The sequence below is a fragment of the Grampus griseus genome (genome assembly GCF_964374135.1).
Source record: "Grampus griseus genome assembly, chromosome: 1".
NCBI classification, from domain to species: Eukaryota; Metazoa; Chordata; class Mammalia; order Artiodactyla; family Delphinidae; genus Grampus; species Grampus griseus.
In genome coordinates this window covers 108,198,240-108,215,158 of record NC_139017.1, presented here as the reverse complement: position 1 = coordinate 108,215,158, position 16,919 = coordinate 108,198,240, and the positions used below count along the sequence as shown (strand labels likewise).

General features: G+C 35.8%; 1 protein-coding gene across 1 annotated transcript in view; it reads right to left on the bottom strand.

Moving 5' to 3' along the window:
* COL24A1 (collagen type XXIV alpha 1 chain) overlaps positions 1-16,919 on the bottom strand; it is a gene marked incomplete at its 5' end in the record, with an annotated part of 394,608 nt that overhangs the window by 123,691 nt on the left and 253,998 nt on the right. Inside the window, 2 exons of the mRNA XM_082667637.1 lie at positions 885-938; positions 14,556-14,609. Of these exons, the coding sequence (XP_082523763.1) occupies positions 885-938; positions 14,556-14,609 (108 nt within the window). The remainder of the gene's footprint in view (positions 1-884; positions 939-14,555; positions 14,610-16,919) is intronic.

Sequence of the window (16,919 nt, the reverse complement as noted above, 5' to 3'; positions counted from 1 at the left end):
GGAAAGGAAAGGATGGAGGTGAGACATTAGTGGGAGCTTATTCACAGGGAAGAGAGCTGATTGAAGGAAGGGGAGTCTAGGATGACTCTCAGTTTGGGGTTACTGGGCATAAGGGATATCTTTCAGTGAGATGAGAATAAAAAGAGGAATAACAGTGGGAAAGCGATGGGCTTGGTTTATATATTTTGAATTTGAGATGTTTGTGGGATACCTAGGTGCATACATAAAAGACAACAGGAAATCAATAACTGGAGCCCCAAGGAGAGAGGCATCAGTTAGAGCTATCAAGCTAGAGCTATCAGAATAATACTGGTAATTAAAGTCTATGTGATACTATGATTGTAAGCTGAGGAAGAGGAAGGACAGCTTCCCATCAAGACTGAGGCTAATCAGAAGGTAAAAAGCAGAATCAAGAGGGAGCAGTTTCACAGAAGCCAAGGGAGGAGAGAATTTATGCCTAATTTTTTAGCACTAAAGTTAACAAACAAAAGAAATGAAGTAATTGGATTTTATAATTATAACAAGTATGGTTTATTATTCTAAAATATATCTTGAATAAGTCACTTTTCAATATTCTTCTATAATGGAGTGAAGGGTTATCAAAGTTAACTCTAAATCATTGAAGGGAACGTTTTATTCACTTTTTGTTCTGTCATTTAAATGAACTGTTAAGGGAATTTTATATGCATAAAATTTGGTTCATACAACAGTCATCCCTGGTTTTAATAGAATTTTAGGTTTTATTTCCTGAATATGAAACAAAACACTATAAAATTATTCTTCAAAATATATATACCTAAGATATCAACTTAACTTTAAGAGGAGTCTTACAAAAAGTACTGAGTATTGATGAACTAACAAGAAAGAGCCCCAAGAAAAATTACCTCAGCACCCATTTCTCCAGGAGGTCCAGCATCACCTTGCAGTCCTCGTGGTCCCTATATTAAAACAAAATTTAGGATGTGAGAATTAAAATGTACTCTATATTTCAATTAACATATGCATATAATTATATCATATGTAATATAACACATAATACATTTATCAATGTATTACTTTACTCTCTGTATAAACAAAATTAAATCTTTAGTTGATTCACCTTTTTTTTTGTTACTAATATTAAGCTTTGTTTGGATTCAAAAGAAAAGGAAAGGAAGGACGGTGCCTTTCATTCTTTCATTCCCTAATTCACTCATTCATTCAATAAACATTTATCAAGCATCTAATAATTATGAAATAGAGCACTAAGGGCTTTCAGAGTTATCTTATTTAATGGGTAGGACAATTATAGATCCACTTAATATTTCTGAAAAACATATGACAAACAAAACAGCATTTTTGAAGAAGCAAATATATGGTTTCCAATGAAATAAAAATATGCTTGAGTTTGCTTAATGTCATACTTTATCATAGTAGTGAGTCCAGTTGAACAATTCCTCTGTTTCATATGAATAAATATAACAATGTTTACATGGGATAATCACTAAGGTGCAATAAAATGTATGTGGGACCTTTATGGAGATCTTTTCCCCTGTAATACTGAATAGTGTAATTATAAGTAAACAGACACTGAATAATTAGCTTATGGCCTGAACATTAAATTGCTAAACCTAAAGGATCTTAGTGTGTGAACCCATTTAACTGTCTAGAATTACTCTAGATAGATTAACACTTATTTAGAAACTACAATTTAATGCTATTTGCCCAGCCATCTAAAGAAGCTGTTTGAATTTTTTGGTCTTTCTGGAAAGACAGTATAAAGAAGGTGTTTTTTTTTTAGGTTCAGAATATAACAAGATAGTTAAAATTCTATGAGTTTGTACTCCATCACAATTTGTGAACACCTCACTTTTAAAAAAATGTTTTAATGGGGAAAAATGTGGTATGGTTGGTTATCTTAAACTTTCTCTAAGTTGTTACATTAATGTTAATTTTAAAAAATTTGAAAAGTATTGGAAGTACAAAAAACCCCAGATTAAGTAAATAATCCATAATTCTACCATACAGAGATGACACTGTAAATATACTTGCATATTTCCTTCTAGTTCTTTTGTGGGAGCATACTTATAAAACTTATCTGTTTTCTTTTAATTATTTATTTTATTTTTGGCTGCGTTGGGTCTTTGTTGCTGCGCACAGGCTTTTCTCTAGTTGTGGTGAGCAAGGGCCACTCTTTGTTGTGGTGCACGGGCTTCTTATTGTGGTGGCTTCTCTTGGTGCAGAGCACGGGCTCCAGGCGCACAGGCTCCAGGTGCACGGGCCTCAGCAGTCGTGGCTCGCGGGTTCTAGAGTGCAGGCTCAGTAGCTGCAGCGTACGGGCCCATTTGCTCCGCAGCATGTGGGATCCTCCTGGACCAGCGCTTGAACCCGCGTCCCCTGCATTGGCAGGCAGACTCCTAACCACTGTGCCACCAGGGAAGCCCCTAACTATATCTGTTTTATGTTTAAGATTCTATTTGAAATATAAATATTTTATCATGTTACTGTAAATATTTCATAACAAAATTGTTCAATGGCTGCATATTATATTCCATCTAACATTCTGCAGTACCATAATTTAATCATTTTCTTAATGCTAGACATTTATATTTTTATAAGTCTTCTTTACAGCAAAATTTTGCTTTATAGGATTTATTATATGCCTATTAGACTATAAGTGAATGTTACAGTCTGTAACATCAGATGACACTGCCAAATAGTTAAGTATGTGAATAATAGAATTATAAGGTTGGTATGTAAGCATCACATATGTTGTCCTTACTCAATAGCACAGCCATTAAAGGTATTAAGAGGTCACTAATGTTTTTCAATTATGGCTTATTAAATATTATGTATAATATTTTAAAATTCATGGATTCTCTTCAGAATGTAGTTTTACCCTATTATAAACACACTGAGAGAAACATCTTTGTGCAGTAGTCTTTGTATGCATTCTGCATTTCCACCCCTGGAATAGAGTCTGAAATGTAGCATTATTTGGTCATAAAGTGAAGTCAATTTCCAGAAAGGCTCCAATAATTAACATTCCACAAGCAATGTATAAAATTAGAATCTATTTCATTGAATTCATCCTAGCACAGAATATTATTTTGTAAATTCTTCATTAATTTGATGGACAATCTGGTATCTTAAAATGTATATATGCTTGACTACCAGTGAGGATGAATATTCTTTTTGTTATTTGTTTACCAGCTATCTGCAATATTCTACATGTTGCTTGATCATGTCCTTTGCCCGTGTATTTTGGGGGTCATTTAAAAAAATTGTAGAGTTCTTTATGTGTTGCAGACATTAAATTTTTCTCTGCCCTATTTTACTGCTAACATCTGCCCAGTTTGTGGTTTGTCATTTTATTTTAAAAATATAATGTTAAAGATAACTTTTAACCCCTAAATAAGCTCACTGTAGAACACCTAGAAATACATAAAAGTAAAAATGGGGCTTCCCTGGTGGCGCAGTGGTTGAGAGTCCGCCTGTCGATGCAGGGGACACGGGTTTGTGCCCCGGTCTGGGAAGATCCCACACGCTGCAGAGTGGCTGGGCCCGTGAGCCATGGCCGCTGAGCCTGCGTGTCCGGAGCCTGTGCTCCGCAACAGGAGAGGCCACAACAGTGAGAGGCCCGCGTACCACAAAAAAAAAAAAAAAAGTAAAAATGACCCAAAATAACCACTTGACCCACTTAACATTTAATGTAGCTCCTTAAATCTTTTAGTGTTTTTAAAAAAAATCTGAATGGGAGAAGTTTACAGGAAACTGACTGGTTGTTGGTCTTTTTAACTAATTCTTTGGGCTTTTCTTTATAGACAACTATGTCATCTGCAAAAAAAGACAATTTTATATCTTCTTTTCTTGTTTCATTGCATTAGTTAGGACTTCCAGCCCAATGCTGAAGAGGAGTTTAAAAAAAGAGGGACATCCTTTCCTTGTTTCCCTGTTCTTAGGGGAAAAGCACCTAGCATTTCATCATTAAGTTAGCATTTCATCATGATGTTAGCTATAAGGTTGTTAAAATATATTCTTCATAAAGCTGAGGACGTTCCCCTTTCCTCCTAGTTTACTGTGAATTTTTATCATAGATGGGTATTGTATTTTGTAAAATTATTTTTCTGCACCTATTTTATATAATTTCTTTTTTAGTTTGTTAAAGTAATGGATTATACTAATTTATTTTTGAAGGTTGAACCAGCCTTACATACCTGGGATAAATCCCAGTTGGTTATGGTGTATAATTATCTTTATATATTAGTGGATTCAATTTGTTAATATTTTGTGGAAGATTTTAAAATATATGTTCATGAGAGATACTGGTCTGTAGTTTTCTTTTCTTGTAATAGCTTTGTCTGGTTTTGGTATTAGGGTAATGCTGGTCTCACAGAATGAGTCAGGAAGTATTTCTTCTGTTTCTATTTTCTGGAATAGATTGTAGAAAATGGGTATCATTTTGTTCCTTAAATCTCTGGTAGTATTCACCAGTAAGACCATCTGGGCCTGGTGCTTTCTGTTTTGGAAGGTTATTCATCATTGACTCAATTTCTTTAATCAATATAAGCCTATTCAGATTATCAAATTTTCCTTGTGTGAGTTTTGGTAGATTACATCTTTCAAGGAATTTGTCCATTTCATCTAGGTTATCAAATTTGTGAGAATGAGTTATTCATAGTACTCCTTTATTGCCTTTTTTACTGTCCATGGGATCAGTAGTGAAGGTCCCTCTTCCATTTCTAATATTAGTAATTTGTGTCTTCTTTTTTTTTATTCTTGATGATCCTGGCTAGGGGGTTTGACCAATTTTATTGATCTTTTAAAAGAATAAGTTTTTTGTTTCATTGATTTTCTCTATTTTTCCTGTTTTTATTTTAATTGATTTCTGCTCTGATTTTTATCATTTACTTTCTTCTGCTCATTTTGTATTTAGTTTTCTCTTCTTTTTCTGGTCTCCTAAGATAGAAGCTTGTTATTGATTTTAGATCTTTCTTCTTTTCTAGTATATTCATTCAATACTATAAATTTCCCTCTATGCACTGCTTTCACTGCATCCCACAAAGTTCGATAAGTTGTATTTCCATTTTCATTTAGTTCAAAATATTTTAAAAATTTCTTGAGACGTCTTCTTTGAACCAGTGTTATTCAGAAGTGTGTAGTTTAATCTCAAAATAGTTTGAGATTTTCCAGTTATGTTTCTCTTATTGATTTATAGTTTAATTCCATTATGGACTAAGAGCATATTTTGTATGATATCTTTTCTTTGAAATTTGTTAAGGTGTGTTTTATGACCCAGAACGCAGTCTGTTTTGGTGAATATTCCATGTGAACTTGAAAAGAATGTATATTCTGCTGTTACTGGATTAAGCAGTCTATAAATGTCAATTAGATCCAGTGTCCTGATGGTGGTGTTCACTTCAACTATAATTTTACTAATTATCTGCCTGTTGGATCTCTCAATTACTGATAGATAAGTGCTGAAGTCTCCAAATGAAATAGTAAATTTGTCTATTTATCCTTGGAGTTCTATCAGTTTTTGCCTCATATAGTGTGATGCTCTGTTGTTAGATGCATACACTTTAAGCATTATTATGTCTTTGGAGAATTGATACACTTATCACTATGTAATGTCCCTCTTTATCCCTGATAATTGTTCTTGATCTGGTCTATTTTGTTGGAAATTAATGTAACTACTCCAGCTTTCCTTTGGTTAGTATTGGTACATCTTTGCCCATTTTATCTATCTCTTTACTTTTAATATATCTGTGCCTTTATATTTAAAGTGGGTTCCTTGAAGACAACATACAGTTAGGTCTTCTTTTTCTTTCTACTCTGTGTCTCTGTTTCTCAATGGGTGCATTTAGAACATTGACATGTAAGTGATTACTGATACCCCTGGGTTCATACCTACTATATTTATTACTGTTTTCTATTGCTACTCTTGTTCTTTCTTTTTTGTCTTCCATTCTTTTTATTCCACTCTTTAGAAAATTAAGACTTTTAATTGATTCCATTTTCTCTCTTATTTTAGCATGTCAATTATACTTCTGGTTTGATCTAGATATATATTTTTGCTTACATAGTCCTAAAGGAATTTAAGATTGTCATGAAGATTTTAAGGTATGTTATGGTTGGGGCTGAACTTCAAACTTATATACCTGATTTTCCTCTTACCTCTTTCAGTCATCTCTGCAGTTTCATCCTCTTCTACCAACATTTATCATATGTAGCATTTCTTCAAAATTCAGACTTAGATCCTGTTCTTTTCTCTTTCCTATACTTTTTCCCTAGACCAATGACTCCAATATTTTAAATTTCAGGATATTATTCTGCTTTGAGCTCCACATCCAACTGCCATCTTCACAGTTCTCAAAGGCACCTCAAATTCAACATAGCTAAACTGACTTATAATCTTCCATTCTCAAACATAAATTTCTGCTGGTATTCTCAGTTTCAGTGAGTTATATCATTATCTCATTAATTCTTCAAGCCACAACCTTAGGAATCATACTTCATATGTGGCATATCTATTTCCTGTTGATTTTATCTCCTTCTGAATATTTTACATCTATCTACTCTTTCTTTCTGCTAATCATAAACAGTTCTACTATCTCTTATCTGGACTGGTGCTGCACAAAGCTATTCTTGTCCATTCTTAGTCCCTTCCAATTTGGTTTGAGCGATCTTTACAGAACAGTAATATGATCATAAACCTAGCCTTATCCCTTCAGTGACATCCCTTTGTTCTTAGGATAGAAATACAAATATTTGGGAGTAGGGCTTACTGAGCTGCATGCGTTTTGTCCCCTCCCTCCCTTTCCATCCTCATCTTGCACTCACTTCCCACCTGGCTCTCTGTGCCACAACATGCTGGCCTTCTTTTAGATCTTTAAATAAATAAGTAGGGTTGTCTCCCAGTTCACGAGTTCTCTCTGGAATGACTTTTCTCCATATTTGCTTAAGTAACTACCGTTCATCCTTCAGATCACAACTCAGATGCTCCTCCTCTGGAAGTTTCCCTAACCCCAGATTAGGACAGTTTCTTTGTTATATATTATCTCAGATCTAACTAAGTAGCTCAAATATGTGAAACAAAGCCCATTATATCCATTACGAATTGATTTCTATTTTATTTAACAGACCCACTGACCCTGTGTCCTGAATGTCAATTTTTAGTTGCTATTAAGCCATTTCAGTCGTTTATTACTACAACAATAAATTTTTGCTTGTATAAAGCCTAAGATATTGTCTGTGCTGTTGCCATAGCCCTGTTGATACACTTATCTTGACTTAAATGTGTTCTCTCTTAAGATTAGCTTTAATTCCATTTCACTTCCTCTAATATTACTGGCTGAATGATTACACCTTTGGCTAAATGACCTTTGGTTAATGCTGTTTAACAAATATGCATCAGGGTAGATATAACATGCCAGACATTATACCAGAAAAGAGGACTGTAAAGGTGCAAAAAATGGTCTCTGACTTCAAGGAGCTACAGACTCTTTAGAAGAAAGAGGTATTTAGAGATTTGCATGATATATGATCAAATGAATATTAGAATTAGGATGGCAGGTTAAGAGATACAAAGCAGAGAAAACTGAGAAGAACTTAGTTTGATAAAATCAACACCACATTTAAGATACTATATTTGGAAAAATTACACTCATAGGCAAGTGTTTACTATTGTTTGGAGAGCTTATACCATAGGTTAAATATGTAAAGGAGGAAATGAACACAGTTTGGTAAGAAGAGTTCTTTGTTAGAATTTTCTACTTCCGACTAGCTAAATGAATTATGCAGAAGCCACCTATAAACTTTTGTGTCAACTGATGGATAAGAACAACCCAGTAGTTTGAAAGACTATTTGTAGTGTCAATCTTAGAAGCATGTTACTGCACATTACATCTGACACTATTAACCAGAAGAATGGCTTCATAGGCAATAAAGAATATATTGTGAGAGATAAGGCATGGCAAGGTATTTCATTTTCACAATTCATTTTCTATGGAAACTCTATAACTGAGTCAGATTTATGAACTGGTGATGTGACTTTTTGAATTCTTTTTTTTAATTTATTTTTTTACTGTCTAAATTATATTATAACTTTTTTTACATCTTTATTGGAGTATAATTGCTTTACAATGGTGTGTTAGTTTCTGCTTTATAACAAAATGAATCAGTTATACATATACATATGTTCCCATATCTCCTCCCTCTTGCGTCTCCCTCCCTCCCACCCTCCCTATCCCACCCATTCAGGCGGTCATAAAGCACCGAGCTGATCTCCCTGTGCTATGTGGCTGCTTCCCACTAGCTATCTATTTTACGTTTGTTAGTGTATATATGTCCATGCCACTCTCTCACTTTGTCACAGCTTACCCTTCCCCCTCCCCATACCCTCAAGTCCATTCTCTAGTAGGTCTGTGTCTTTATTCCCGTCTTACCCCTAGGTTCTTCATGACATTTTTTTTCTTGAATTCCATATATATGTGTTAGCATATGGTATTTGTCTTTCTCTTTCTGACTTACTTCACTCTGTATGACAGACTATAGGTCCATCCACCTCACTACAAACAACTCAATTTCGTTTATTTTTATGGCTAATATTCCATTGTATATATGTGCCACATCTTCTTTATCCATTCATCCGATGATGAACACTTAAGTTCTTTCAATATCTTGGCTATTGTAAATAGAGCTGCAATGAACATTTTGCTACATGACTCTTTTTTTTTTGCAGTACGCGGGCCTCTCACTGTTGTGGCCTCTCCCGTTGCGGAGCACAGGCTCCAGATGCGCAGGCTCAGCGTCCATGGCTCACGGGCCCAGCCGCTCTGCGGCATGTGGGATCTTCCCGGGCTGGGGCACAAACCTGTGTCCCCTGCATCGGCAGGTGGACTCTCAACCACTGCGCCACCAGGGAAGCCCCTACATGACTCTTTTTGAATTATGGTTTTCTCAGGTATATGCCCAGTAGTGGGATTGCTGGGTCATATCATAGTTCTATTTTCAGTTTTTTAAGGAACCTCCATACTGTTCTCCATAGTGGCTGTACCAATTCACATTCCAACCAGAAGTGCAAGAGTGTTCCCTTTTCTCCACACCCTCTCCAGCATTTATTGTTTCTAGATTTTTTGATGATGGCCATTCTGACCGGTGTGAGACGATATCTCATTGTAGTTTTGATTTGCATTTCTCTAATGATTAATGATGTTGAGCATTCTTTCATGTGTTTGTAGGCAGTCTGTATATCTTCTTTGGAGAAATGTCTACTTAGGTCTTCTGCCCATTTTTGGATTGGGTTGTTTGTTTTTTTGTTATTGAGCTGCATGACCTGCTTATAAATTGCGGTGATTAATCCTTTGTCAGTTGCTTCATTTGCAAATATTTTCTCCCATTCTGAGGGTTGTCTTTTGGTCTAGTTTATGGTTTCCTTTGCTTTGCAAAAGATTTTAAGTTTCATTAGGTCCCATTTATTTACTTTTGTTTTTATTTCCATTTCTCTAGGAGGTGGGTCAAAAAGGGTCTTGCTGTGATTTATGTCACAGAGTGTTCTGCCTATATTTTCATCTAAGAGTTTGATAGTTTCTGGCCTTACATTTAGGTCTTTAATCCATTTTGAGCTTATCTTTGTGTATGGTGCTAGGGAGTGATCTAATCTCATACTTCTACATGTACCTGTCCAATTTTTCCAGCACCACTTATTGAAGAGGCTGTCCTTTCTCCACTGTACATTCCTGCCTCCTTTATCAAAGATAAGTTGACCATATGTGCATGGGTTTATCTCTGGGCTTTCTATCCTGTTCCATTGATCTTTCTGTTTTTGTGCCAGTACCATACTGCCTTAATTACTGTAGCTTTGTAGTATAGTCTGAAGTCAGGGAGCCTGATTCCTCCAGCTCCGTTTTTCATTCTCAAGATTGCTTTGGCTATTCAGGGTCTTTTGTGTTTCCATACAAATTGTGAATTTTTTGTTCTAGTGCTGTGAAAAATGCCAGTGGTAGTTTGACAGGGATTGCACTGAATCTGTAGATTGCTTTGGGTAGTAGAGCCATTTTCACAATGTTGATTCTTCCAATCCAAGAACATGGTATATCTATCCATCTATTTGAATCATCTTTAATTTCTTTCATCACTGTCTTATAATTTTCTGCATACAGGTCTTTTGTCCCCTTAGGTAGGTTTATTCCTAGATATTTTATTCTTTTTGTTGCAGTGGTAAATGGGAGCGCTTTCTTGATTTCACTTTCAGATTTTTCATCATTACAGTATAGGAATGCCAGAGATTTCTGTGCATTAATTTTATATCCTGCAACTTTACCAAATTCACTGATTAGCTCTAGTAGTTTTCTGGTTGCATCTTTAGGATTCTCTATGTGGAGTATCATGTCATCTGAAAACAGTGACAGTTTTACTTCTTCTTTTCCGATTTAGATTCCTTTTATTTCCTTTTCTTTTCTGATTGCTGTGGCTGAAATTTCCAAAACTATATTGAATAAGAGTGGTGAGAGTCGGCAACTTTGTCTTGTTCCTGATCTTAGTGGAAATTATTTCAGTTTTTCACCATTGAGGACAATGTTGGCTGTGGGTTTGTCATATATGGCCTTTATTATGTTGAGGAAAGTTCCCTCTATGCCTACTTTCTGCAGGGTTTTTATCATAAGTGGGTGTTGAATTTTGTCGAAAGCTTTCTCTGCATCTATTGAAATGATCATATGGTTTTTCTCCTTCAATTTGTTAACACGGTGCATCACGTTGATTGATTTGCATATATTGAAGAATCCTTGCATTCCTGGAATAAACCCCACTTGATCATGGTGTATGATCCTTTTAATGTGCTGTTGGATTCTGTTTGCTAGTATTTTGTTGAGGATTTTTGTATCCATGTTCAGCAGTGATATTGGCCTGTAGTTTTCTTTCTTTGTGACATCCTTGTCTGGTTTTGGTATCAGGGTGATGGTGGCCTCGTAGAATGAGTTTGGGAGTGTTCCTCTGCTATATTTTGCAAGAGTTTGAGAAGGATAGGTGTTAGCTCTTCTCTAAACGTTTGATAGAATTTGCCTGTGAAGCCATATGGTCCTGGGCTTTTGTTTTTTGGAAGATTTTTAATTACAGTTTCAATTTCAGTGCTTGCGATTGGTCTGTTCATATTTTCTATTTCTTTCTGATTCAGTCTTGGCTGGTTGTGCATTTCTAAGAATTTGCCCATTTCTTCCAGGTTGTCCATTTTATTGGTATAGAGTTGCTTGTAGTAATCTCTCATGATCTTTTGTATTTCTGCAGTGTCAGTTGTTACTTCTCCTTTTTCATTTCTAATTCTGTTGATTTGAGTCTTCTCCCTTTTTTTCTTGATGAGTCTGGCTAATGGTTTATCAATTTTGTTTATCTTCTCAAAGAACCAGCTTTTACTTTTATTGATCTTTGCTATTGTTTCCTTCATTTCTTTTTCATTTATTTCTGATCTGATCTTTATGATTTCTTTCCTTCTGCTAACTTTGGGGTTTTTTTGTTCTTCTTTCTCCAATTGCTTTAGGTTCAAGGTTAGATTGTTTATTTGTTTCCTGTTTCTTAAGGTAGGATTGTATTGCTATAAACTTCCCTCTTAGAACTACTTTTGCTGCTTCCCATAGGTTTTGGGTCATCGTGTCTCCATTGTCATTTGTTTCTAGGTGTTTTTTTGTTTCCTCTTTGATTTCTTCAGTGATCACTTCGTTATTAAGTAGTGTATTGTTTAGCCTCCATGTGTTTGTATTTTTTACAGTTCTTCTCCTGTAATTGATATCTAGTCTCATGGCATTGTGGTCGGAAAAGATACTTGATACAATTTCAATTTTCTTAAATTTACCAAGGCTTGATTTGTGACCCAAGATATGATCTATCCTGGAGAATGTTCCATGAGCACTTGAGAAAAATGTGTATTCTGTTGTTTTGGGATGGAATGTCCTATAAATATCAATTACATCCATCTTGTTTAATGTATCATTTAGAGCTTGTGTTTCCTTATTTATTTTCATTTTGGATGATCTGTCCATTGGTGAAAGTGGGGTGTTAAAGTCCCCTACTATGAATGTGTTACTGTCAATTTCCCCTTTTATGGCTGTTAGTATTTGCCTTATGTATTGAGATGTTCCTATGTTGGGCGCATAAATATTTACAATTGTTATATCTTCTTCTTGGATCAATCCCTTGATCATTATGTAGTGGCCTTCTTTGTCTCTTGTAATAGTCTTTATTTTAAAGTCTACTTTGTCTGATATGAGAATTGCTACTGCAGCTCTCTTTTGGTTTCCATTTGCATGGAATATCTTTTTCCATCCCCTTACTTTCAGTCTGTATGTGTCTCTAGGTTTGAAGTGGGTCTCGTGCAGACAGCATATATATGGGTCTTGTTTTTGTATCCATTCAACCAGTCTGTGTCTTTTGGTGGGAGCATTTAATCCATTTACATTTAAGGTAATTATCAATATGTATATTCCTATTACCATTTTCTTAATTCTTTTGGGTTTGTTATTGTAGGTCTTTTACTTCTCTTATGTTTCTTGCCTAGAGAAGTTCCTTTAGCATTTGTTGTAAAGCTGGTTTGGTGGTGCTGAACTCTCTCAGCTTTTGCTTGTCTGTAAAGGTTTTAATTTCTCCATCAAATCTGAATGAGATCCTTGCTGGGTAGAGTGATCTTGGTTGTAGGCTTCTCTCCTTCATCACTTTAAATATGTCCTGCCAGTCCCTTCTGGCTTGCAGAATTTCTGCTGAAAGATCAGCTGTTACCCTTATGGGGATTCCCTTGTGTGTTATTTGTTGTTTTTCCATTGCTGCTTTTAATATGTTTTCTTTGTATTTAATTTTTGACAGTTTGATTAATATGTGTCTTGGCGTGTTTCTCCTTGGATTTATCCTCTATGGGACTCTCTGTGCTTCCTGGACTTGATTAACTATTTCCTTTCCCATATTAGGGAAGTTTTCAACTATAATCTCTTCAAATATTTTCTCAGTCCCTTTCTTTTTCTCTTCTTCTTCTGGAACCCCTATAATTCGAATGTTGGTGCATTTAATGTTGTCCCAGAGGTCTCTGAGACTGTCCTCAGTTCCTTTCCCTCTTTTTTCTTTATTCTGCTCTGCAGTAGTTATTTCCACTATTTTATCTTCCAGGTCACTTATCCGTTCTTCTCCCTCAATTATTCTGCTATTGATCCCATCTAGAGCATTTTTAATTTCATTTATTGTGTTGTTCTTTGTTGCTTGTCTTATCTTTAGTTCTTCTAGGTCCCTGTTAAATGTTTCTTGCATTTTGTCTATTCTGTTTCCATGATTTTGGATCATCTTTACTATCATTATTCTGAATTCCTTTTCAGGTAGACTGCCTATTTCCTCTTCATTTGTTAGATCTGGTGGGTGTTTATCTTGCTCCTTCATCTGCTGTGTGTTTTTCTGTCTTCTCCTTTTGCTTATCTTACTGTGTTTGGGGTCTCCTTTTTGCAGGCTGCAGGTTCATAGTTCCGGTTGCTCTTGGTGTCTGTCCCCAGTGGCCAAAGTTGGTTCAGTGGGTTGTGTAGGCTTCCTGATGGAGAGGACTAGTGCCAGTGTTCTGGTGGATGAGGCTGGATCTTGTCTTTCTGGTGGGCAGGTCCACATCTGGTGGTGTGTTTTGGGGTGTCTGTGGACTTATTATGACTTGAGGCAGCCTCTCTGCTAATGGGTGTGGTTGTATTCCTGTCTTGCTAGTTGTTTGCCATATGGTGTCCAGCACTGTAGCTTGCTGGATGTTGAGTGAAGCTCGGTGCTGCTGTTGAGATGGAGATCTCTGGGAGATTCTCGCCGTTTGATATTTTGTGGAGCTGGGAGGTCTCTTGTGGTCTAGTGTCCTGAAGTTGGTTCTCCCACCTCAGAGGCGCAGCACTGACTCCTGGCTGCAGCACCAAGAGCCTTTCATCCACATGGCCAAAGATCTGTGCCCCAGCTCATAGCGAACTTGAGGTGACTCGAGCCATCTGGCTGCCCCACTGTCCGTCCATCTGTCGCCTCTGCAGTCAGTCTGTCCGACCTCCCACTGGCAGGCTCGCGGCTCAGCTGATCAGCCTCCAAAGGTGCTGCCACCGCCAGTTTCCCCAGTGAGGGAGAAAGATGCGACTCTTTTTGAATTATTGGCCTAACAGCATTTCTGTCAAGTTTCCACATTTTGGCCCATTACATGTAGAGTCTGGCTTCTCTATATGGTCTTTTGTTATAGAGTTGCCCTCATAAATGTGATTTTGTGTGTGGGTGGGCAGTGTAATAATTATTATACAAACAGCAAGCCGTTCAGAAAAAAAATTCTGAGATTTAATAATTATCTTTGCTGAAAACAGAAATATGTGAAGTTTTAACAGTTCCAGGCAAAGAGGACCAAATTTGACTTTATGAAACCAGGAAGGCACTAAAAATTATATTCACAGCAAAACATTCATTCTTATAATTAGGTGCCCATGACGATTTCCAAAACATACCAGCCACAGCACAACAGGGCAATAATAACAGATAGGTAAAATATATTATACAAAAAAATAAACACAATTAAAAACACATGAAGATAAACTTACTGGTTCTCCTGCAAATCCCCCGTCTCCTGTACTCCCAGGGGGTCCTTGTAAACCCTGAATAAACAAAGGCAAAACTTGAAGAAAAAGTGATGCTTGTAAATGTTTTAGTCAGTTTCCCTACCTCAGCTTTCCCTCAAGATCCTCCCATCTAATTTTTCTGTCTACCTCTATTTGTTTTTTCTTTTGTGGAAAAATATGCCTAACATAAAATTCACCACTTTAGCAATTTTTAAATGTATAGTATGTGTAAATTTACAGTACTGTGGCATTAAGTATATTCACATTGTTGTGCTAGCATCACCACTACCTATTTTCAGAACTTTTTATCTTCCCAAATTGAAACTCTGTACCCATTAAATAACTCCCTATCCCCTACCCTCTTTCCCTGGCAACACAACTCTACTTTCTGTCTCTATGAATTTGAATCTGCTTTGAATCTGCTTTAAGTATCTTATATAAGTGGAATCATACAATATTTGTTCTTCTGTGTCTGGCTTATTTCATGATGTCTTCAAGATTCATCCATTTGTAACATGTGTCAAGACTTCCTTCCTTTTCAAGGTTGAATAATATTCCCTTGTATGCATATACCACATTTTGTTTACCCATTCATCATCAATGAACACTTGGGGTTTTCTACCCTTTGGATATTGCGACTAATGCTCCTATAAACATTGGTGTGCAAGTATCTGTTTGTATCCCTGCTTTCCATTCTTTGGGGTATATATGAAGAAGCGGAGTTGATGGATTATATGTAATTCTATGTTTAACTGTTTGAGGAGCTAGGCATACTGTTTTCTATAGCAGCTCCACCATTTTACATTCCCACCAGCATAGCACAAGTATTCCCATTTCTCCACATCCTTGCCAACACTGGTTATTTTTTCTGTATATATAGGTGTGTGTGTGTGTTTAATAATAGTCATTCTGGATGGGAAGTGGTATCTCAATATAGTTTCGATTTGTATTTCCCTAATGACTAGTGATACTGAGCATATATTCATATACTTATTGGCTGTTTGTATATCTTCTTTAGAGGAATGCTTACTCAAGTCCTTTTGCTCATTTTTTCATTGTGTTGTTTATTATTTTACTGTTGAGTTGTAAGGGTTCTTTATATCTACCTGTATTCTTTATATTTAATCTCCACTCCTATACAGTGACAAATATTTGTCATCCAGAATTATTTTAGATTCGGATTCTTTTATACTTTTAATATCAATATAAAAAGTTTTTTTCAAAAATAATATACTTGTGATGTATTAATAAGTATGACTTATGCCCTTATAACCTGGGAAGGCACAAAGCTCTCAGAACCTAGGTGACCAGAAATGATCAAATTGGCCTCTCCAATGTTCTTTATTTTCCTCCATTTTTACATCATGTCACCTATGGTACCATAAAATTTAGTCTTAGATATGGGGGTATATTCTAAAATTGTATGTAAAACTCTAAATTAAATTTCAGGTCCTCTTTGATCCTTCCATTTAAAGATTAACTGAGCATGTACTATGTGCCAGACACTGATGACTACTAATGATGTATAAAATACTGCCCTTGTTTATTCTACATTACTGACCTTGGGAAGTTTGGCAATTATACAGCAGATCACAATTACCATTTTATCTTAAAATTGAAATATAAAAAATATGATATTAAATTAGAAGTAAAGACGTTCAGATTTCTAGCAACAAAGAATCTTCTAAGTTATGGTTATCAATGCTATGTTTAGTTACATATGATTGTCTGGTTAGAGAAAGGGAGATATGCAAAATCTCATGGACTCCTATTGGAGTAAGACCATGTTTCAATCATGAAAATCATCTGCTACTCATGTACTCTGGACTCCTAAATTAAGGGATCAATATAAGGGATCCCTCTGTGCCTGGTATACCAATTGAACATACAGCAAGAGTTCAGAACCTTAAATAATGTCTGCCCAGTTTGCTTTGTAAAGTGTGTTTGCACACAATATTAAGCTTAATATGTACTTGTAATACTGTTAATGGTGCATAAATGCTGTTAGGAAAAGCTATGAAATGACCTAAATGGATTCTAATTATTTTTATTGGAGATGAAGAAGAAAAGCAAAAGCTGACACAAAATAAAAATTCCCTTTAAGGCTTTTCAGATGTTACTGAAATACATTATTTGTAGTACAACTCCTTGCTCTATGATGCATCTCAGAATTATGGCAATGATGAACAGGAGGATAATGACTATGGTGGTTGCTATTTATTGAGAGCCCGTGCTGAGCACATCATTTGTTATAAGTATAAAAGGTATCTCATTTTAATGATAGGGAAACTGAGGCTCAGAGAGGTTAAATAATTTGTACAAAGCCAAAACAGCTATAAGTGACAG